Source organism: Diorhabda carinulata, chromosome 8 (genome assembly GCF_026250575.1).
Source record: "Diorhabda carinulata isolate Delta chromosome 8, icDioCari1.1, whole genome shotgun sequence".
Classification (NCBI taxonomy): domain Eukaryota; kingdom Metazoa; phylum Arthropoda; class Insecta; order Coleoptera; family Chrysomelidae; genus Diorhabda; species Diorhabda carinulata.
This window is the reverse complement of record NC_079467.1, coordinates 2,198,218-2,224,246: the sequence shown is the minus strand read 5'-3', so window position 1 is coordinate 2,224,246 and position 26,029 is coordinate 2,198,218. Positions and strand designations below refer to the sequence as shown.

The 26,029-nt window shown below is 32.1% G+C and overlaps 1 protein-coding gene across 1 annotated transcript in view; it reads right to left on the bottom strand.

Annotated features, from left to right (window-relative positions):
* The window catches only part of LOC130897479 (guanine nucleotide exchange factor for Rab-3A-like), a 64,358-nt gene that overhangs the window by 23,986 nt on the left and 14,343 nt on the right, over positions 1 to 26,029 (bottom strand). Inside the window, exons 2-3 of the mRNA XM_057806358.1 lie at positions 21,526 to 21,675; positions 19,625 to 20,073 (exon numbers count right to left, since the gene is read on the bottom strand). Coding sequence (XP_057662341.1) covers positions 19,625 to 20,073; positions 21,526 to 21,673 — 597 coding nt within the window. The 5' untranslated portion in view covers positions 21,674 to 21,675. The remainder of the gene's footprint in view (positions 1 to 19,624; positions 20,074 to 21,525; positions 21,676 to 26,029) is intronic.

The following is a 26,029-nucleotide window of genomic DNA, read 5'->3' as shown; positions in this document are numbered from 1 at the left end:
GTCATCCGCCGTACAGTCTTTGTTTGGTACCAAATGATTACTTCTTATTAGCGCAGATCAAAGATAAATTTCGAATCAACGTTTTTTCACACTTGAAAAAGCGGTTGATGACATCAGTTCAAACAAAAACGTTTTTGAACAGTCAAAATATTGAGTTGATGGGTCATCCGCCGTACAGTCTTTGTTTGATACCAAATGATTTCTTCTTATTAGCGCAGATCAAAGATAAATTTCGAATCAACGTTTTTTCACACTTGAAAAAGCGGTTGATGACATCAGTTCAAACAAAAACGTTTTTGAACAGTCAAAACATTGAGTTGATGGGTCATCCGCCGTACAGTCTTTGTTTGGTACCGAATAATTTCTTCTTATTAGCGTAGATCGCAGATAAATTTCGACTCAACGTTTTTTCACATTTGAAGAAGCGGTTGATGCATTCAAATCACATGTTTTGAATGTCCTTAATAGGAATTGAAAAATTGCTTCGACAATGCATGCGAAAATGTATTGATCTTAATCATTACCCATAATAGGTTTCCTACATCGAATATAATAACTAATTTTATAATCAAATCATGAACTGATAGACTGTCATCGTACTAGTATTATTTGAACGATTTCTCTAAAATTTTCTCTGATAAATTATTTATCGGTTCAATTCCTCTAATTTCCTTGTAGATCAATATTATGTAGTTTATTTCATGATAAATATCACATACGAGTTTTCAATGCCATAGAAATTGTCACTATTTTTAAAAGAAATCGATTTTCATCTTCTCTTTTTATACTTTCCACGAACAGTCATCCATAAATATTGTAGCACGCGACGCAATTAATTTCGTGCGATTATAAAAATGGTACCATTGGTAAAAGTGTCTGAAGTAGAATCGAATAACTAATCGACTTGTAGCTTTCTATAAAAAACGATATTCATTTTTTAAATAAATTATTGGGAATAATGAGCACATCATACATTTGAAACATAACTTTAGATTAACTATTAGTTACACTAATTAGTCGAATTTTTCCCATGTTTTGAGACCTCCTGAACACGATTTTGATGGTTTTTCGAATGTCTGTAGTTTATTTTCGTCTCTCGAGCAAATGCTATGGGTCCGATTTGGTTCAAAATTAGCATACATGGTTTTTTTGGCGGCGGATTGATGCTATTAGAGTTTGGTTGAAAACAAATGAATATTTCGAGGGGTCGCAGTGCAAAAAAAGTGGTTTTCGACCTTTGCTCACTCACCAGGTTCAATTAGTTGCGAGATGATTTCCTGTCTAAGGTCGAAACTTTCCATCTCCACCACTCTCCATTTTATGGTCATTTTTGTTATATTTTCTTATGTTTTGGCCGGAAAAAGTTTAACTGGAGGGTTCGAACTTCGCATGCAAGTAGGGGTGATGTTGAAGAATTGTCTTTCTCAAGTTCAAAGTTTTCTTCTTCAGTTCTTCTAGCACAAAAATCATTTTGATCGTTGTAATTGTTGAACTGGACCGCCTCCTATTTAATGAATAATACGAGTATGATCGTTGCTAGGGTGATTTTTTTTTAATTCCCATTTTCGAAATTTCTTGTCATTATGACAATTTTTTCTTTGTTGTCAATTGGAATTGAACAATAGGGTTCGAGACCACCGGGTCTATTGAAATTATGAATTTTCATTCGAGAGAGAGAGAGTTAACTTGTGAAATGAAAAGTTATTGAGGAATAGCAAATTTTCCATATAAAGAAATAAGATTGAGAATTGATATCATTTCCAAGAAATTCATTTTAAGGAAATATTTGTTTGTGTATTAGTTAAATTCTTCATTTGACGAAAAATTCGACTTTCGTGATGGAGCTCTGCTGCTCACGGCTTTTATAATATTTCGTTAATCGACCGAAAATACTGAGTTAAAGAGATACAGCTTGTTAAAGTTGAAAAATTAAATTCCCGTAAAAAATCTAAAGCTTTTTCTTTCAAATTTTATATCTAGATGTCGTTCAACGAAAGCTGATTAGGACATCTGTATATATATGTTTTTGTGTTGTAAATGATATAAATAATAAAAGACTTCAATCTATGTATATATTAAATTTTATATTTAACAGAATTTAGTAGCAAAATATTATTAGTTTGATAAATTTAGTTCGATTTAAATAGTAACAGATTGATACTGGACAAGACAGTGTTATAGCTGATTTATCAATCCCACTCCTGTTAAAAAGTCTAGAATGTGAGATGGCTTTAATCGCCAGAGATCTTCGTCTTCAATTTCAGACGCACCCAGGTGTAGTGCTCTGGAATTCCTTAGTGTTTCACACTTCTTGCATCTTCTGGTGTTTGTTGAGGCGACAGTGCCCCGATAGGACTCTTGTTAGTATTCGTTTCAACTTAGGTTGAAACATTCAGCAGAACTATTCTGGTTATAGTTTCCCAGAAGAGTTTTTGTCTGCCTCAGCATCTGTAGGTTGTCCCAATAATAGGTTTTGCTCCCATCTACCTTCTCTTTCACCGCTTTTTCCATTGTTCTGTAGCTCATACCACAGAAGAAGAAGGTAATTTTACTTTTCTTGCCTAGTTCGTGTAATTTTTCTAGGCAATTCCAAACGAGTTTGGATTTTAAGAAATCGGAGCTCAAAGTATTTGGTTCTGGACCCGTACACTCCTATTCTACTTCCGTATGTATATCATTTTGATCCCATTTGCTTTTACAGTTTATTATTGAAGTGGAACTTTCCTCAAAGCTTAACTTTTTCGATACAACGTCCTGAAACATATCCCAGGTTTGGTCATTATCCATCAGAGCTTTTGTGGTTTTGATGATTATTTCTTTTTCATGTTTATTCCAGGGAAGTTTACTTTGTTTTCCACTCGATCACTTGTCTGTCTAGCAAGTAAGTTGTACAAAAACATATTTGGAATTGGGAACATTTAAAAAAAATTCAGAGCAAATGTTCACACCTGAATAAAGGAATCGATTTGTGTGCCAAATTGTTAGAAACAATCCAAATTTTCTTCTCTTGAATTACAACCATAACTTCTGGAAGTTGAATAGAAAAAAAGACTTTTGTTGGTGGTTTATACATCAAAAGACTATTAAGAATTTCAGAGTTGTTTCACGTGCAACCTTCATGACACGTGTTTTAGTTTTCGTTGTGTATATCTTCGCATTAAAAAGTTTCCGTTTGAAAACGATTGATATTCTTTATATAATTATATTAAACCCAAATACGTTAACCAATTCTAACCAAATAAAATAATAGTTATAAAATATAAAGTAACCTTAATAGTTTGAAATTATGTGTTGCAAACATTTTCTGCTTGAAAAACATTTATCATTATGTGTGCTGCAACCTATTTCCACGATTATTTTAAATATACGATTCATTTTTTCAATTTTAAAAACACTTGCAATACCGCATTTCAATGGTTCTACTAATGGCTCTTGTGAAATATATAATGTCACAATTCATCTTCTTCATAAGTAAAAATAATTTCTATTTAAAAAATAATTACATGTAGAATAAGATGGGACATTTAATCATTATTTTTATTCAAATCTCATTGGTTCCTACTATTATTTACCGAATAACTGAAAATTCGGTTTTTTGAAATGTCAATTGAAGAGTTTAGTAGAAAAATAGTTATTTATACAACAAGTGAGTGAAGTATTACTTTTTTTCACCAGTAGAACGGTTTGACAATTTCTACGAGTGAAAAAAATGTTATTTTACTCACGAGTTTCATACAAAACTTTTTCTACGTCTTAGACTTGAAAAAATTCGACAAGACTTTTATCAATTTTCATTTTGTAATAGTAATATTAAAAGTACAACTGTGAGTATTATTAATTTGAAGTGAAAAAGGAGTTACATTACTATTGGTACTTGGATTGGCAACATTTAACGAGGTCAAAGAAATAACTTCGTCTATAGTTGTATTAGTTCTTATTGAATTCCTCCTCAAACCGTTTGCGTACATTTTCAAAAACTTTTAGAAGAATTGATTGCGAAATACTTCCGATCTTTTCTTCAATATTAATTTATTAAAATTAAAATTCCTGATTAAATTTACACCTGTTAAACCTGAAAATCTAGATTCATACTAAATTTTAATCCTATAGTTCCTTTCTTAAAAAAAAATTTAGCAAACTGACGATTTAATAATAATTTAAAATTACAATTGGTTACATTAATCTGACTGGCGTACTAGACGAATATCAAATTAAATAATCAAAGTATTAGTTTTACAGTTCTTATCTTATAAATTAGATAAATATATTTATGGTTCATTATAGTCACATTAATAATAAATAATTGAAGATGATACCTTAACGAAGTTGACAATCTATAAAACTGACAGAAATATGAAATACAGACAATTTATAGTAATGATAAACTTGATGAGGTTAGAATTCATAGTAATTACTTAACTCTATCATTTCAAATCAAATTTTTCCAATAAGCACTTCCAATAGGATCTAGAATATTCAACAGAATCGACAAAAATATTTTAATTTGTTCACGTTACATAACGCTCTCTGTCATATTCCACGCACGTGTTCAAGACGTACGAAACATCAACACAACTATTGCGATCAATGGCATTCATAAATACTTCAATGAGGTTTCACCTTCTTGTACATTTTGTTCTCGTGAAAGTCCAATCTTTGAAGTCGCACTATCGACGGCATGGTACCGGTCGGTACCTAGTCAATGGAGGACACCACGTTTTAGTACCGATGACAAATTTAATTGAGTGTAATGAATTTGCTTGCTTTATAATAGATAACTTTTGTACAGGGAGATTATATTTAAATTCAGATTATCGATTGATAGTAAACGATAACTTTTTGAGGAGTTTTAATCACAATAAAAATATGGTTTTTTAATTAACGATTAATTTTAAATACGCTCGTATTTGGTCATTTAATATGAAATGAAGATCTTACTTAAATAAGATCTTCACAAGAGACATTTTATACTTTCGCAGTTCCCTCGTTTTTTGGATCTAGAAAATCGAAAAACTATCCGATTTCGATGATTTTTTTTGAAAATCTTCGTTTTTACAGCGAAATTTATGAAAAAAAATATGGAAAATATCTTACCTGGAGATTTCATATAGTTTTATGACTTAAAATGTGATCATAAATGCACTTATTCGTGTATAATCGTTCATAACTTTTTTACAAAGCATCAAACGCAGTTCATGTATTTTTGTTAAGTTAATTTAAACATTTTGGGAAAAAAATTGTTTGTTATCTATTTTTATCTCACTATTTTATATGGTTTTCTGACAATTATACGAGAATGAGTACATTTTCATGAACATTTAAAGCCCTGAAACCAATATAAGTTTTCATTTTTCTTCATTCCCATAATTTTTTCGTGAATCCACCGTACAAACGAAGATTTAAAAAAAATCCTTGAAATCGGACGATTTTTCGATTTTCTAAAGCGAAATAAAAACGAGGGGACCGCGAAAGTATAAAATTACCGAGACATTACTTTACTAAATTAGTGCTTGGGTGCCAAGATCATTCAAACAGATCAACATAGGAATAAAATGAGCAACAAAGTAAAAGTAAGATTTTCGGAATTGAATACAGTGACGAAGACGTTGTACTTTCATCTTCTAGCAGTACACTGTTGTCATTATGTCATAATTTGTGTATAGGTGAGTTGCTTGATGATATTACATCACTCAATAACTCGTGTGACTGACACACAGATGGCGCTGCAATTGTCAAATCCGTATGACGTTTATGAAGTACCAACTTTCAAAAGACTGTGTCAAATGTCATGACATTTCGTTAATTCAGAAAAAAGTAACAGCTGTGTAAATGAAGCTACTATTGATATTTTTAAAACAATGGATTCAAAATAATTCCGTGTGTTAATTTATAATTAAGTGATGTTATGTCTGTTTTCCATTAACAGAATCTATATAATTAGAAATTAATAAACATCTTCATATTAAATGCAAAACCAGAATTGTTGCATACTAATTCATTTACATTTTTGAAATACCAAACAATCTACTGTTTACATTTTTAGATGAGGCAGTGATAAAACCCCTTTAACCGTTTAAACTGTTTACAAATAATAAGTAATAACCTTAGTTTTATGTTTATTTTCCTATGAATGAGAAAAACTTTTATATAAATATTTAAATAGCCATTTAATACTGCGTTCAACTTGTACAACGAAGGACTGAAGTTGGAGGTCGTGACTGAATGAAAGAATAGTAAATCATCTATGTCGTTATATAACAGAAAATGTTGCGAAAACGTGATAGTATACTTGCGAAAAATTGATGGACTCGACAACATTCATCTTTGATTTGAATAAGTGAAATTATATTTGATATAAACCGAATTGCTAGAAAGTAAAATTTGGCATTACTTTAGAGCACGACATCTTCCAATTTCAAAAATCACTTCAATGATGGTGGTTATAGCTTTATTTTTTGTCTGCTGATATGACAATTTAAGGTAGTGCACTTGATAATGACCAGGTACAACATTCCCAGACTAACTTCATCTTTCTTCCAGCTTCGATCGTTCTTGCCGTCGAATTATTTTGATCGTGACTTGTAAAGTTCTTTGTAGTTTTTTGGAATCTATGTGACCACATTTAAAATTTCCTTATATTCATTCATAACAAGAAGGTAACTGTGTAGGCGAGAGTTGTCTGGTTTTGCTCTATTGCCACCCTGAAGATCCAGCGTGCTACTCCACATCCTAAAAACGGATCTAACGAAGGCAGATCCAGAGTACTCTTCATGGCGACGGTTGGAATTGACCCCGCTATGGATTTAAAGAGTCTGTTGCTTAATTTCTTTTCAAGTCCACAAGTGATTAGTATAAGAAGAGAGCTGTTTGGCTCATACTGATCACAGCTTCAATATATAAACTCCAAGTGAGCGTTTGGTTGAAACTGAAGGGGTTGTTTTTAATAAATGGTTTCGTATTTATAGACAAAAATTTATTGTCATTTATTGAGAGAAACAAGATAACTAACTTTCTCTCAAGATGTTTATAAGTGAAATTTCTTGACTAACGTCCTCTAAAAACAAATTAATAGTATAATTATACATTATTTCTAACCAAGGATTCTCCGAGGCATGAATGAAAGCTGGTGAATAGAACAAAAATGTAAACTGACTACCAGAACGTAGAAATCTATATTAACACAAGTGGGGAAAATAATTCCCACCAATGTAGTTTTTTTTTCTTTTAATTTATACACTTGTTGGTTTACAATGGGCGTCCAATTATAATCTGAGTTATTTTATTGTGGAATGTATTCGCTTAAACGGATGTGAATATCCTTTACGATGGTATTTGTGACCCGCCTACAAGAATTATCATATTTGTGGATATTAAATTACTAGGTGACCTTAGAAAGTTAGTTTTCTCGAAATATTTTCATAAAGTGCGGAATTATGTCGAAATTTCAAAGATAGTATCTATTGAAAAAGACTATAAACAAAAAAAGAGACAAAAATATTTAAAGGTCTTAGAGAAAACACAATAATAGAAATTTAAATAATTCTTACATCTAACAGCCCGTGAAACCACGCTTAATATAGAAAATTGTATTGATTCTCACTTTTCCAAGACTGAGAGTGATTATATTATGTAAAATTACTGATGATATCGTTGGTTTAAAATCATGTCTAATCAAAACTTTTATTTTGATTTATTTGAAAAGTTTGAACCTGTTTCGGCTATTCGAGCCGCTTCAGTGATATCTCGACTATAATGTATCGTAAACATCAATCTTAAAACAGCACTTGAAGGCAATGTGGTCTTTAAATCAGATGCAAAAGTAAAAACTTTTGTTTTTCTTCAAATAGGCAATTGTGATAATGGAATGACTGCAAAAAAGCCCCATGTCACTTCCATCGCGATTGTCTGACTTCTTCACGACAGTTCAGATCCACCTCGCTTACCAGATTCAGTACCACGCAATTTCTGGTTCTTCCCCATAAAAGAAATGCTTCAAACATAATATTACGAAACAATTTCTGATAGTGAGCTAAAAGCTATTCCGAAATAAGCCTTCCAGAATTCTTTTAGTCATAGATTTAACGTTGGGATTACTGGATTGGTACCATGGGCAATAAGTTATTGAAAATTAATGGGAACTTTTTACTTTATTGTCACAACTGAACATTTTTTTCATATCAACTTCATAAGGGTCTAAATTATAAGTTTAGTATGCGACCACTAAAATTTGAGTGTGTTAGTAGCTGAGGACATTGTACTAGGTCTTGTACTATATTGTATACCAGAGATATACCCAATTTTGGAAACACAACATTTTTTGGCCATTGGAGAAGACCACGAGGAAGCTAATATGAAATTACACACATGCATATACTAGATTAACACATGGACTAATATGTGGCGTATCAAGTTGAACAAAAGCCAATCTACTCATGTTTACTTCATGAACAAACGGAGCTAAATTATCCTAGTAACAATAACCAGTGTTTTCCAAAGTAGTCCAGGTGAATCCCCAAGGGTACACGATGGGCTCATAAGGGGTCTGCGTAAATTTCCTTCTTTAGAACTCATCTTCATTCATTGTTTGACGAATTTTGAAAATATGGCAGAAATGTTTCAGCAGGGGGTCTCTCGAAACCAGTAATATTTCGAAGTAGAAAAGTTTGGGAACTTCTAAATTAAATGATGCTCAAATTTCTAAAATATTTGGCCGACTTCCGGTTCTACATTTAATATCTGGATAACGGTAAGGTTTAGGTATAGGAAAGTATATATGAATTTGCCTTATTTTTTACCCTTGAATGCATTAAAATAGGAAAAACCGTGCGATTCCGTTTAAAAAAATGAAGAAATTTGATATTTATTAAGTTAAAATTTGAACACTTTTTATACACACCCTGTATAAAATCAAAAATTTTTCAACATAGATTCAAATACGTCTGACCTTGCTAAAAGCAACCGAACAGAAACCATTTTCATATCTTTAATTACTCAACAAAGTTTTTAGACAAAAGTATACTAAAATTTAAGGAAGATTTTACAAATGTATCAATATATAGGGTAGTCCATTTAAAATAACAAAGTTATAGTCGGCTTCGGGTAGAACCGAAAGTCGGCCATCTTTGAAAAAAGATCGTATCCGGAAACCCAAACGTAGAAATTTTCATGATTTTACTAAAAGTATTTTGTCATATACAGATAGTTTTAACTTGTCGTGGGACATCCAGTATAGTAAGCCTTCTAAGTTTATTGTAATTATGTTGAGGTACCGTATGTTCGTTATCAAGTGTCTCTTTCGTTTCTTTACATTTTTAGTATTTTATCCATTATTAGTATGAACAATAGTGGGTTTGAACTGTCATTTTGTTTTATTTCTTTTTTCATCATAAAGTCTTTTGATCTTTGTCTATTCTGTCATACTTTCCCATTTACTCTTTTATATACGCTTCTGATAGTTATTATTATTTTTTTGTATTTCTAATTTATTTAATATCTTCCACACGTTGTTTCTTTGGATTGAGTCGAATGCTGTTCTCAGATCTATGAACGTTGAGTTTTCATTTTTCGTGACGTCTTTCTATTATATTTCTAAATATGACAATATTATTTATTGTTTGTTTCTTTTTTTTCTATGCTGTCTGTTCTTCCTTTTTTAAAAATAAAATGAAAATTAGAAATAGTTCGCACTCATCTTCGTATGAGAATTAAATCCATTCCTAAACGATTTTTGGTAATTTTCTGTAGTGGGTTGGTGCCCCTGAATAACCGTTTCATTTTGACAGCTGACAGAACGACGCATCCTCCAGCTAGTGTAAGTGTAATTTAGTTTTAAAATACTATTTACAACAAATAATCAGTTTTTAGACAAAGTACATGTAGTCATGACATATAAGTAAATCTATAGTGTAGAAAGTTCTTGGAAAGATCTAACCTTAAAACGAATTACCTAACTTTTAAATTCAAATCAACTGCCAAACATGAACCAGAGCTACAAATCAAACCACCTTCGTTACGATGTAATTTCCCTAAAGTATATTTTTAACAATTCATCTATAAATAAATAATGTGAATTTGAAACTCTTGCTGAGATGAAAAACTCATATTTCAATATACGATTGACTCATTATGTATTATTATTTCTTGTACTTAATTATATGTTAATTTTTTTGTTTCGTCGATAACATTTTTAATCTCGTCGTTGCCGTTATATTTTAAATATTATACTTTGTATATACACACATCAGTCATTATCGCACTCTCCTATATATTTGTCTAACGTCGCCACTGCTTTCAAGAGTTTATCGACCTAGTAAATGCAGATGGAATGGAATGTCTTAGGGGCGAAGTGAGAAGGAGAAGTTATACTGAGAACAAGTTTAATCTATTAATTTATTTAGAGTCCGAGAAGAGACCTTATAATCTCTCAACGGTAACTTTCCAGGAGCGTGTCATGAAGTTTTTTTGTTTTATTTCACTATAATCAAATTAGTCACCTTTGACTGTGAAACACATTATGTCACTGTTGTTATTATATCAATATCAATTGCAGATTGTAAAAACCCTTGCCGACAATTTTGTTTGATCTATCTACCATAGGCGTAGATACATCATTTTAGAAAAAGGCCATCGAATCATTATAAATTGGACAGCATTATACGTAGTTGTTTAGACGGATGCACTTAATTGTAGTCCTACTTGGAACTTAGAAAAAAATCATTATTATACCTCGTTAACTTGCTAAAACTGAATATTAAATTATAAAACGTAAACAGACGAGTAAAATGTATTTGCCTGTTTTGTTTAAACAGGACACCAGACGTGAACTGGATCCTTTTGCTGAATATATTCGAATATATTTAAAATAACTTGCTGTTTGTATATCTTAATCTTCGTTATTAAATTTATACCCGTCTATATTCTCACAATTTCATTGTCTTAATTCGCCCATGGTCTAAAAAACGCCATATTCCTATTTATTTGAAGAAATCTATCAATTCAATGAATCTCACTAAGCGACGCCACTGCTTATCGCAGGTTGTCTGGCAGGAATATTTTGAAGAAATGATATACATACGCTTTCCGGCAGTTTCGGCCAATTGAAATGCATTTGGGTGATTCCGTTCTAACTGTGATTTTTTGTATTCAAAATTTCAAGATTTTAAAATTTAACTTTTCTAACTTTTGTATGCATATTATTCATCTATTTTACTGTAAAAATAAAATTCTAAGAGGAATTTACTACAACTTCAAAGTATCACGAGCAAGACACAAATGTCGGATTTTGAGTTCCACGGTACTGACTCATTTATCCACGGTACTGACATGGTAACTTAAGATATTAAACAACAAGTGCATCAATTTTCCTCAGTTTGATCATAAACATTAGAATTTATAAGGTAATTAGTTTAAATCATTTGTTACGACAAAAAAAATTAATAATTTATCGGTAAATTCTAGGAATGGACATGACGCGGTACTGACATTCAAGTGATGTAGTATAAGTTTTCTTTAAGTGGCAAGTTATATTGTATAAAAATAATGTTTAAATATCTTAAGAATTATTCAATTAACACAAAATTTTTATTAATTGATTATTAATTAATGACTAGTACAAAAAAACAATACAGGACATTGAATATCACAGTTAGAACGGAATCACCCATTTATGTTTACGATTCGATGTTTTCATTGGTAAACAGTGTGAATTGGTGAGTCCACGTGAACTGACGGTTTGTTTGTTAGATGTTTACCGAATTTTATACATTATTTTTCATTTCTTGATTTGGTATGAATGCTGTGGATATTTATGAAATATTGATTGTTCCTCGCTTAACATTTAATACATCCCATCTCTAATTATATCTTATTAATTTGTTTCGCGATAACATCTCTTCTATCGATTTTTTTTGTATTTAAATGACTTCAACAATTTTATGATTTTAATATAGATAATGATGATGATGACATTTACTTTCAAATACTTTCAATGTATTTTCTGATATGAGAGGATATAGATAATCGGGCTCACTTTCCATTTTTATTAATTAGTTATTTAGTGTGCTACTTCTGTTCCAAGGAAAAGTAAATACATAAGAAACGTCGTTTCTTTTATAGTATTAGAAGTGGATGCATGCAACCAAGAACACTGTTAAGAATTAACAATAAACAGGTTTGGATAATTCATCCGGTATTTAACAAAGAAAACGCAAAGAAATACACAAAAAGTAAAACCGCAATTAATATTCGATTATCAAATTACTATTAATTAATTAAAGTCAAGGATTATAATATGATTTGGCGATAAAACCAGAACTTAGCAATAGATATACGGGGGTGGCTACTTAAGTTTTGAGATATAGTAATAGTGATGTACTCATTCATCGTCCAAAATCGGCTGTTGTATCAAAAAAAATCGATGCTGTTCAAAACTGATATTGCAAGATCGTCATGTGACATACCGTGAGTTCGAGACATCCTTGGACATTCATCCTCACATACATTCAATATTGCATGATCATTTGGTTTGCTTGTGTCGATTAGTGCAAATAAATGTTGAAAAAATCCAATCGTTGTACTTCAAAAGATGTCTTCAAGATCGTGACAGGTGACTAATCATGGATCTATGCCTATGAACCCGAAATTGAGCAGCAATCAACTGTTTGGGTCTTTCAAGACAAGCCAAATCCAACAAAAGTTGTTCGCGCACGAAGCAAATGGACGCTTATAACTGGACATGTTCCCACCGTTTCATTAGAGCAACGTAGAACGGTCAATTCTGAATTATAAACCAGCATTTTTTTTATTAGAAGTGTTTGAGAAAGTAAGAGAAACCAAACGAAGAAGAAATCAGACAAAACCGTTTTTGACAGTCAAAATATCAAGTTGATGGATCATCTGTTCGTACAATCCTTGTTTTGGCATCCAATGATTCTTCTTATACCCCCAGATCGAAAATAAATTGTAAGGTCAACGTTTTCCTACGTCTGAAGAAGCAGTTGATGCGTTCAAATCACATGTTTTGGAGGTACTCCAATCGGAATGGAAAGAATGTTTCCACAATTGGTTCAAACGCATTTAGAAGTGTATTGATCTTGATGGAGAATATTTTGGAGAATGTTAAAACCATTTTTTTAGAATTGGTTTGCTTGTATCGATTGGTGCAAATAAATGTTGAAAAAATCCAATCGTTGTATTTCAAAAGATGTCTACAAGATCGTGACTGGTGACTAATCATGGATCTATGCCTATGAACCCGAAATTGAACGGCAATCAACTGTTTGGGTCTTTCAAGACAAGCCAAATCCAACAAAAGTTATTGGCGCACGAAGCAAACCAGCATTTTTTTATTAGGAGTGTTTGAGAAAATCAGGAAAACCAATCGGATAAGATGATTCATGACAATGCGAGCTCTCACACATCATTTCAAACAAAAACGTTTTTGACAGTCAAAATATCAAGTTGATGGATCATCTGTTCGTACAATCCTTGTTTTGGCATCCAATGATTCTTCTTATACCCCCAGATCGAAAATAAATTGTAAGGTCAACGTTTTCCTACGTCTGAAGAAGCAGTTGATGCGTTCAAATCACATGTTTTGGAGGTACTCCAATCGGAATGGAAAGAATGTTTCCACAATTGGTTCAAACGCATTTAGAAGTGTATTGATCTTGATGGAGAATATTTTGGAGAATGTTAAAACCATTTTTTTATAAAACAAAATAAGAACTTAATTTTAGCCACCACCTTTTAAAGGTGATATCTTGGAAAGGGGTGGGCTTAATTTATTATGAACAATCACCTCCTGAATTTTTTCGCTTCAATTTGTAAATACCCTGTATAAAATAACATCTTCAATTCCAACATGGTTGAGCAATGATAGAAATAAAGTCAGCGGCCAGTATTTTGTGTCGGCGTTGCTTTTATCAAATCATTATTCGTAATTCCAGCTACATGAGGTTTCGAAGTTTTTCCGTAGACATTGAAAATTATTTAGATTATGGTTCGTTTAGGGTTATTCAACTCCAGGTGGGTCACTGGAGGTTAATTCGAAGTAGCCAGACAGATCTATTACCCGATCAACAGTCTCGAAGATCATCCTCTAAATATTTCATGCAAAATATCAGAGAACACTGGCATATATCAACATCAGAAAATCAGCGAAAATGATCCTCATCGCTGAGTGCAATTTTTAACATTTTCCAGGATTTAGGTACTTTGCCTATTTAAGAAAAATGATCCTTATGGGATTTGTTGAGGATCATATTCAACATCATTACAACGGGACCCGAACCTGCAGTGGATTAAGAATCCTTTCAAGCTATGGAAAATCGAGAAAAGCAAAGTAGATTGCCAAAACTTAGATAAAATATCTTACTGGACGACGGGAATACTGTAGGTAAGTAGATGGTAGACAAAGACACTATTAGACCTAATTATAGTGCACACGGAAGCCGCTTATCAAAGATATAACACAATCTAGACTGCTAGTTCTGTTCTTTATTACAGCATGGAAAATTTTGAAATTTACCATTTAGTGGAAGAGTTTTGCCTCAATATCTGCAGCTATACCATTCTAGAAAGCCTCCAAAGGTTGGGACGAGGACGATCGAAGGAATTACCAAGGCAATAAGAAACAACTACCCTTTCCAATCCTAATGATAATACTAAATAGTTAACTGAACAAAATGTAGATAATACTAGTTTGAGGTTAATAATGGTTTACTAATAATATTGCCTATACCAGGAAATGATAAATATTCGTGATTCAATGTAGTACTGGCAATCGATAAAATTATGAATCGCTGTTAGCAGTTTTTATAAACAAAGAATTTTATGAACGTGATATTTGACTATTTTCATATTACATAAACTGACCTAATACACACTTTTTTATATTATTTGTTATAAAAACGAAAACGGAAGTGGCATACATACATGAAAGAAGCGGCTCATATTTTTTTAAATCACGTAACTAATTATTTTGATTGAAGCAAGCATTGTTGGAATTGAATAAACTGCTAAACAGTAAAATCTAAATTTTTCTTCCTGTAATTTCGGAACTGATGATGAATATCGTTTTGAATTGAATTTATAAAAGCAAAAACGTGGTATAAAATAGGTTCATTGACTATTTAATATAAAAACTATTAAAACTCGCGTCAACTATGAGGAAGTATATTTATTTGTCATCAGTTAATCACACATTCAAAACGGATGATTCACTAAGTTTCTAAAAATTTCAAAAGCATTTGTTAATAGTTTTTCCATAACGCCGTTTCTCAACGTCAACATTCATTATCTACTTTATTAGAAACTTCATGATATCCAACATTTTTTACCTTTTCAAATTTCTGCTTTTTGTAGAAAGATATATTGAAATATATGTTTTTGCTAGCTCTGTTACTATTAAGTAAATAATCAAAGTCTCTAATCGCCTAAATTCGAATGCTCTTATCCGAGCCTGGACCTGTTTAGTGGCCTCTCTTTCTGTGTTTGTTCAGGGCTCTCAGAACATGTCTTGGAACTTTTATTTAGTTAATTAAACTTAGCTTGTAATATATTCTTTCTAGTGCTAGGTTTGTTCGAATTCGATATTCTATATACTATTCAATAATGTTTTTAGACGACGCCATCTGAAAGTTGTTCGTTCTATATTCATTTACATATCGAAAGTCGCGTTTTGAGTGTTCCGTGTGGTGAAAGTGACAGTTCCCTACTGCAAAACACTTTCGGGACGTTCTGGAGTAGCCACTTCAATGTTGACAGTTGACAGTTGACAGTTTCAATTCGATGATTTTGCATAACCTTAAATTTTTAGTTTTCTGAAACTACTTGTTTTATTTTTGTTTAAATTAATAAATAACAATGAATTATGATGAAAAATAAAACATCAGTCATTAATACGATAATACATTCAGCTGGTTATAGCTTCCCAAGAGTGTCTTTTCCTGTCTCAACCCCTGTAGATTGTCCCATTAACTATCTACCTTCTTCTCCAATACTGTCAATATTGATCTGTAAAGGATACCATAAAATAGTTTAGGTCCTACGAAGGATTTGCGGACGATGGACCTGGACAATCGCTCGTCGTCTTTAACCCTCACATATTGTGTTTCGAAACAACTTGTATTATTTGGTGTCGTTTGAATAGCAGTGTCCGTGTAAAGTTGTGCTTAATCATGGCAATAGATTTATTGGTGGGTCTTGTATAAAAATAGCCTGAACTTTGGGATGGAATATTAGATATTTATAAGGAAAAAAATAACCAGGGATAGTTGCAATATAGTTTCTCAAGCTGTAATCTTGAATATATATTTTCATCTTTCCTAAAAGCTCTTCAAATGACACCACAGACATTCAAAAATAGTTAAAAGCTTATTATAATCATCCAACAACTTTAGAAATTTATATATTGCGTCTCAATGTTAACTTATTTTCAAAATAGGATGAAACTAAATAGTTCTAAAGCGTTTTAGCTTCGGTATTGAAGAACAGTTAGTATCTTATACTTCGACAATTCCATACTTTCGAAAAGATTGAATGACTATTGATCTAAAATGAAAATCTGGTACAATCATGGCGTTCGCTCGAATCGTGTGTCCAAAACTGGGAATTTCTCTTGGAAGCGAGTCGGTTATTTGCCCGGACGGTGTGACCCAGACCTTATTAGCAGGAATTTCGGAGAAAATGTAGTAGCTTTCTACCGTAAATTACGATGGGTTCTATAATTTTCTATATTGTTAGTTTCGTGTATAGAATACGATATAATATATCATGTTCAAACGAAAATAGCATGTTGAACCTTATTATTATGTATGAGAGAACAAGTTTATCGTTTCTACTAATCATATTTATGTATAAAAATAATATCCCAAATGGGTGTAATTTTATGGAATAAATAAAATATACTGACACGATCTAGCTTCAAACTATTAATTAAAACTGTTTTTTTTTTCAATTTTCCACAAATACTGTTTAATACTCATCAAACAGGATATATTATGCAATAAAAAAGTAATATAATATTAGAATTTAAAAGGAAATTTGATGCTTCTAAGTAATTACTTTGTGATTTTATTTATGATCTTTCGTAGATAATTAGTATGGACTATTCCATTAATTTACAGCCATTTTCTATCATGTGGCGAAGATTTCAATTGATTCGATTTATTAAAAATGCAAGTATAATATCTGGGTAGTTCTGAGATGGCAAAATATATATTGTTCGTATATACACTACCGGTCAAAAGTTTTTGCCCGCCCTATAGTTTATAACAAATAAAAACAATACGATAAAATTTGATATTTATACGAATAAGAATATAGTGATAATTGAAGGACACTCTGTAATTATTACATATTTAAAATTTTAATTCAACACTTTTTTCCAAAGACAAAAACGTAATGGCCACCAGTATCTGGCACTAACGAAATCACTTTGCAGTTATAATACGGTAGTGATTAGATCGATTCAAAATAACTTTTTGATCTTTCTAATTTCCACTCGAATGTTTTGAAACCATAAAATTACTTTTTAAAATCAATATAACGTGATTCCTAGTTATCTATGAATATTATTTAGTGGACTTTACAACAAAGTTGTAAGATTGGGATTCATGTCAAAATTCTGGCATGTTATACGAGGTCTGTCTATTAAATAACGAGACTGCGCTCCTAGAGGGGGCCCTAGACGGGTGGGGTATCTAGGTATCTTGTCTGTGCACGTCCCAAAACACGTTTCCATCAATATTATAGTATTTGTGAAGTAGCGATTTGAAACGAAAATTACGTTTTGTCACGATGAAAACCTTTTTTTAAAAAACAAATAACAACTTTATTGATACAATATTAACTGAACAAAAGTTATCTAAAAATCTACACCAAAGATCTTATTCTAAATCTAAAATACAAGTATATATAATAAAATAAATGCTGAGTTTAAAATTGATTATTTTATAAAAGTTTAACAGTTTTTCTGTGACGAAAAACAGGAGCAGCGTATCAAACTCAAATTTCTCGTTAAATTGAAAAAAAAAAACTCCGACTTCGTGTTATAAACGTTGCAAGTGGCCTTTCCGGACAATTCTCTATCTCGTGCGCGTGGTTTTGAGTAGTATAAACGCTTTAGATCTCCCTGTGACTGTTTCAACTATGGAAACAGTGACCAAAATCAACCAAATTGTGCGTACAGATCGTCCAATGAGCATCCGGATGATTGCCGAAGCTGTAAACGACGATAGAGAAACGGTTAGATAAATTTTACGTGAGGAATTGTTATGTGACACAAATATTCCAATTTGCTTGGTTTGACATTATTATTGATCTCATATATTTTTGTAGCACGGAATTGGTAATCATATCCATAATACCACATCTCAAAAATTTCTTCGTTGTCCATGATTCGTCTCCATTTAATCAGTGCAGCCATTTATTTTCGTCGCTATCGGTAAATAACAGCTTCTAATGACATTATTCATTGCTTCAGCCTTCTCCATGCCAATTTTTTTGTCCACAGAGTGACAATTTATATTTGTGCCTAGATATTTGTAGTTTCCTTTTTCTATTTGTAGTTACTCCACTTACCTTAAAGTTAAAAACACACTTCAACCACCATTTTGCTGGCCATACTCTACTACGTGCCTAATCAGCGTCTATAGAGTTCCGAGAGTATCTCAGAATATACTTCTGTCATCTGTATGTCTTATATTGCTTAATCTTCTACTGCTATAAATCAATTTTGAGCAGGAGTTACTCTAACCAACGGTTATATTTTATTTTCTGAACTTTTTTCTAGATCTCCCATATTGGATAAGTGGCAACACTCTTGATGTTTGAACCTTGTCTGAGGTATGGCTACTAAATAACGAGACTGCGAGCGTAGAGGGCGCCCTAGACGAGTGGGGTAAAAAACGAGTAGTGCGATCTGAGTCCAGACCAAAAGCTCTTGCGTCAACGGGTCTGCTCAGATCTCATTGAAAGGTTAGAAAAAGATCTGCTTTGAAAGGGATCCGATTTGAGTCGATGGAAGCGGTAAAGCAAAAAACGGCAGAGCTCCTGAAGACGCTCACTAAAGAAGACTTCCAGCACTGCTTCGATCAATGGAAAAAACGTATGGAAAGGTATGTGGTGACGAGAGGGGAGTATATTGAAGGGGAGCATTCGAATTTAGAATAATTTTTATAATAAAACCATTTTTCGTAAGCAGTCTCTTTATTTAATAGCCAGACCTCGTACTACATCTGATACTACTTGGAGTATATCATATGTTTAGATTCAATTTTACTTTAAAACGAATTTATTTAACGTATTGATATAAAAGAATGTTTAAAAATTGTATATACTACACGGATCCAAAGGTAAATCTCGGACTTGCGGGTCATGATTCCCGAGGAGAAGCCGAGGCCGTCATAACGCACAAAACCGAGATTATAGGGAGCAAATTTCAAACGAAAGTTGAAATCTCGGTTCCGGAAATTCTTTCGTCCATATTCTAAGACTAATTCAAAACAGTACCACCTTTTCAATGTAGTTTTCTTAAGTGTATGTAGATTTTATTTGTGACTTTATTTAGTTGTTTGTTTCTTCATTTTTTACAAGATTTTGTGGCAGCTACATATCAACTCACCTGAAATAAACTGGCTGTCAAATCCTCCAATTCCGATTCGACATCTTGTCGTATTCTACTCAATCGACTCAATTCTTGATCTCGTAACTTCAGTACTTGATTAGCTTCTTTCAATTCGCTTCGTAATCTTTCAAAAGATTGTTCTTTTGATTCGTCTGAGGCATTCGCACAACTACAATTACTACTAGCGGCACTATCGTGATTCTTGTCATCCAAACATAATTCTTCGGCGTATTTGTCACTATATACCGAACTGTCCGAACTATTTCTATGCATCACACTTAAGTGTCTGACTTTATCGGTTATTGTGGATATATCAGAAAAACAACCAAATGTCCCGGGGTCATGATTATTGAACAATTTACGGGTCACGTGATCTTTGATTGTGATATCAGGTTCGTCGACGTCATCTTCGTCGTCTGTTGTGTAAGATTCATCGCCTGTGGTACCTGAAAAAAATCAAGGACAAGTAAAGGATTGTCTCTTTAAAGTATTATGCAGCGACACGATTTTATTTGAGCGGATACGAAAATACAATATAAAAAGAAAATGCTTTTTTTATTGTCTTTTTAAAGTCGAAAAAAATAGCACACCTAATGGTTTCGTTAAAGAAACTATAAATACTGGTTTAATAAGATTATAATTTCCTTTCCATGCCCGAGTATTATGATTTGAGATAAGGAAACAATTCTCGATAAATAGAAAAACATACTTAAATTGAACAAAGATCGATTACACATTTTGAATTGTTTCATATCGGAGTTAGCAAATCAGCAAGAGGCATATGACGGATTTAGACATAAATTCTTCAGGAATTTGTATGTGTTAATTTCAAAATAATTTCATAATTAATCATTGCCTCTTGACAAGAACAAATTACTGTACAACCTCAGCAATGGATTCAAAAATGTTATCCGGACTCTGCTCCATCGAAAAGAACCTTTTGTTGTTGGATTTAAATGTAGTCTTACATCGATGATGGTCGCCCAATTGAGGTGGTTACTCCAGAGCACATTAAGTCTACAAATTGCTGATATTCTAATCGAAAGCTTTTTTCAAAGTTGGTACCGCGTTTACTCACAGTTGATCAAAAACAACAACAACGTATTGATGATTCAGAGCAGTGTTTGGACATGTTTACACGTATTAAATCAGATCAGACAATGAATGGATCCATTACTTCACTCCGGAATCAAAACGATCACCCATCTGAGTGGACTGCAGCCGGTGCACCACGTCCGAAGCATCCAAAGGCACAACACTCAGCTGGGAAGGTTATGGATTTAGTATTTTAGGATGCCGATTGAGTATTGTTCATCGACTATCTCCAAAAGGGAGAGACAATCAAAAGCAAATATTACATAGAGTTGTTGAATGCAAAAATTAAGAAAAAACGGCTTCATATGTCTGTTTTACCAAGACATTGCACCGATTCATAAGTCGATGGCAAAGATGGTTAAATTGACTGAATTACACTTCGAATTGCTTCTTTATCCACCATATAATACAGATCTGGCTTCTAGTGACTACTGGCTTTTTGTTGATCCCCAAAAAATGCTCGCCGGTAAGCAGTTTAACTCTAATTAAGAATCAATTGCAGAAACTGAAGCATATTTTGAGGAAAAAAACAAATCCTTCTACAAGCACGGCATAAAATTGATTTTTGGCAAAGAAAATGTGTTTTCCTTAGTTAAGTTTGTATTGTTTCTAGAAAAGAATCATAGAATATTGTATTAATCCTTTGTTCGTAGACTCTTGTATAACCAAAAGAAAGGTTTAAGATATCAAATTTATGGAAAAGACTTCTAGATATATCAATGCAGTTTAGTTTACGCAAATAAATTCTATGGAAAACAAACGGTTCAAATTGTTGGAAAACTATCAAAAACATGACACTTAACCTGTGGAACCCATTCTTCTATGCTCTGTAACCGTTTTTGATAAGCATCTCACATTGTTTGGAACTATCAGCAGCCCGTCACTGATACTTCCTTTTTTAGTACTTGGCGAACTGGTTGGTGAATGGGATTCCTCTTGTTCTCCTTTCATTTCTGGAAAAAAAATAATTTTCTTAAAGGTTGTTTTGAATAATAATGTTTTAAGAACCCATAACCTCTCAAGTATAAATCATACTAGAGTTGCTGCAATGACTTGGAAACGAGTTATGAAGATCGAAAGAAATTTAGAAGTGAATGAAAAAAATTCGAAACTCAGTAGATTCATTTTTCTTGTCTTTAGAGTGTACAGATTGTCTCTGTAAAAGTTACGAAATCATCAACCAAAAATTCAGTTCTGATTTCGCATATAACTCAGAAACGAGGGATCGTATGAGATTTTTTTATGTCACAGCATCATTTTCACGTCATCTACTCACTTCCGAATTTTTTGCATCAAGTCCCGGAACACCCTGTAGATTAGAGATATCCGAATAATTCAGATACGTATGGATATTAAGCTTGAATAACTAGTTTAATATAATAATGAAAAAGCAGATTAATTAGCATAAATAAATAAAAATTGGCATTAATTGTTATTGTTACTAATAAAGAAATAATTGACTACATGGGAACATTCTAGAAGAAACCTCAATTTCACCCTATATCAATAAGAAAATATTTTTTAAAAGAGATAATAGTGTAGTATACTTTAAAAGATATTTAATCTTTCTCGAAGCTTCATTTAATATCTGTTATTTGAGTATTTTTTTCCTTCAATATAAAGGTAGTGAAGAAATAAAAATACTTCTATACTTTGGTGGTACTTTTCGAGAGTCCATTTTACGGTGTAAATTTATAGGTTAGAAAAAAATGCTTGGGAACCAATAAATGGAGAATTTTGTGCTCTACAGATTTTACTTCAGCATTTTTTATCGAATTCTACGTAGTTTACGAGTTATTACCGATTCAAAATATTTTGAGCGTTCAAACCCATTTTATAATGGAAATTTTAAGGTTAGAAAAAAATATAACCTCTTTTGTACAGAATTTTGTGCTCTAAATTTTTTGTCCTGGCAGTATTTTCCAAATCCTCATGGATTTCGAGTTATTCGCGATTCAAAATGTTTTTCGAGTACATGAACCCATTTTATGGAGAATTTTGTGCTTTATAAGTTTGTCTCCGCCATTTTTTTTCCAATTTTACGTAGTTTTAGAGTTATTAGCGATTCAAAATGAAATCATAATACTGTGAAAATTTTGAAGTCAGGAAAAAATGCTTGAAGACCAATCTGTAGAGAATTTTGTGCTGTACATTTTTGCTCCAGCACTTTTTTTCGAATTTCTCGTAGTTTTCGATTTATTCAGGATTCAAAATATTTTTGAGTGTATAAAACCATTTCAAGGTAAAAATTCTTAGGTTAGAAACAAATATGTGGGATATTTTTTTTTTGGAGAATTTTGTACCCTACATTGTTTATTACGGCCGTTTTCTTCGGATAGTTTTCGAGTTATTAGCGATTCAACATATGTTTTAGCGTTCAAACTCATTTTATAGTGGAAATTTTAAGGTTAGAAAAAAATATAAACCTCTTTTGTACAGAATTTTGAGCTCTAAATTTTTTGTCCTGGCAGTATTTTTAAAATCCTCATGGATTTCGAGTTACTCCCGATTCGAAATGTTTTTGAGTACTTGAACGCATATCACGGTAAAAATTTTGAAGCTAGGAAAAATGCCTGGGAACCAATTTATGGAGAATTTTTGCTCTACAAGTTTTTCTCCGGCATTTTTTATCGAATTCTACATAGTTTTCGAGTTATTCGCGATTCATAATATTTTTGAGTACTTGAACGCGTATTACGGTGAAAATTTTGAGGCTAGGAAAATATGATTGGGAACCAATCTATGCAGAATTTTGTGCTCTACAGGTTTTTCTCTAGTATTTTATATCGAATTCTACGTAGTTTTCGAGTTATTAGCGATTCAACATATTTTTGAGGGTTCAAACCCATTTTATAATGGAAATTTTAAGGTTAGAAAATAATATAAAACTCTATTGTACAAAATTTTGTGCTCTAAATATTTTGTCTTGGCAGTGTTGTCAAAATCCTCATGGATTTCGAGTTATTCGCGATTTAAAATATTTTTGAGTACTTGAACGCATATCACGGTGGCAATTTTGAGGCTAGGAAAAAATGTTTGTAGCTCAATCTGTAGAGAATTTTGTGCTGTACATTTCTGTTTCAACACTTTTTTTGAATTCCTCGTAGTTTTCGATTTATTCGCGATACAAAATATTTTTGAGTGTATTAAACCATTTTAAGGTGAAAATTTTTAGGTTAGAAACAAATACGCGGGATACTTTTTTGTGTAGAATTTTGTACCCTACATTGTTTGTTACGAAAGTTTTTTTCAAATAGTTTTCGAGTTATTGGAGTTTTTTCAATCACATCTAAACTTCTTGACACAGAATAAGTTCGATTCTAATGAAAGTCCGAATTACCAATTTGGTTTCTGATATTCACACTCTACCATCCAACAATGCCACTAAATTGTACATACTATCAACAGATCCTTCGAGGAAAAAAATATTGGTCATCAGTATTCCTTGACATAAGTCAAACCTTTGAAAAGGTGTGGCACGAAGGCCTTTTTTTCGAAATAAAACATTACCTTCCATCTTCCATCTCACTTCAATTATTCAAGTTTTAACAATCAAAATCAAATAAGAAATCTCAGACACATCACTGATCGAGTCTGGGATACCATCACTTGAACCTTGAGAAAGAAACAATGTCCATCAGTGTCAGATTCAAAGCTAAACTGGAAAGAACACATGGTCAAAAAGAGGAAACAAATTGATTTGCGCTTCAAAGAGTTACATAAATTATCGGGAAGATAATCTGAATTAACTTTGGGGTTGACTGTGATCAAACCAATATTAACTTTGGGGTTGTGTCAGTAAAGCAAATATTGCTATCATTTAGAGGTTTCAATCCAAAATACTACATGCAATAGTGAATGAACCTTGGTAAGCATCGAATGCTACTCCCCACAAAGATCTTGACATACCGTACATCACAGAAGAAATCCATAAGCATAGTATCCTCTAATACAACAATTATTAGTATAGTTCTTCCAATATCAATGGCAGAAGACAGGCACTCATATCAAATTGAGAAATGGAAACCGTCAGTTCACGTGGACTCATTATCTCCACTGTTTACCAATGAAAACATCGATTTGTAAACATGAATGCATTTCCATTGGCCGAAGCTGTCGGAAGGCATATGTACACAATTTCTTCGAGATATTCCTGCCAGAAAAACTGCGATAAGCAGTGGCGTCGCTTAGTGAGATTCATTGAATTGATAGATTTCTTAAAAAAATAGACCATGGGCTTAGGAAGAATAAAGACAGGTACGAATTTAATAATAAAGATTTAGATGTACAAACGCAGCAAGTTTTTTTAAATATATTCGAATATTTAAAAGGAAAATATTCAGTTATCTGAAATGAAATTATTCTCATGAATATGTGCACGTTTTTAAAATTCGCTTCCTTAATAATAAAACAAATTTATTTCAGAATATTTCCCATAAATACGTGAAATAATTATTGAACGTACTAAATAATAACCTTGAAGGATCGGTATGGAGTTTTAACGATTTGTTTATACATACATATTTAGAAGTATGAGGATTATTTATATTGACAATTATCACTATAATGATTATTTAATCCTAATTGGAATAAAGAACTGAAATTATTGTCTGAAATAATCATACAATATGTGTTAAATTGAATCAAAAATATACTAACTACGATGTATGAGGTATGATCCTTTTGCCGATTCCCTGACCCACTTAAAAATGCAAAAAGATGAATAATGAAAGGATAAAATAATCATTTTTAAATACCTAGGGGTAATGAACAAAAAGATACAGACTAGATTAATATCACCAGAGATGAAACAACTAACAAAAATAACACGAAAAACAATGAAGGACAAGGTGGAGTAGTCATCAAAAAGCTTAAATAGAAACCAATAAAAAACAAAATTGTTGAAGGACGTTTAAACTGGTACGAACACATGAAAAGAACATGAAATTTTGGTTATTTTGGCACTTTAAGTGCTGTTTAAAAGTCGCCACATTTTTCTTTTGTAAATAGTAGATTTCCCACATCAAATAAATCAACTGTTACATCAACACTTTCATATAAATGTTTGTCTGTAAATGATTTTTCATTACTGTACCAATTTTTCGGCGTTTACGCGATTCATTTAAATTTTCTATAATCACACTAGAATTCATAATTGATTGCAACTTGCAAGTTCCAACTAAAATTAACTGTCAAGAATATTTGGACCTCTTTATTATATGGAAAAATTTAAAATCGTATTTTTGGAGGAATTTGTGTGGAAGTTAATTAAGTTCAGAAAAGCTGAAGAAAACCAATTTCAGACCA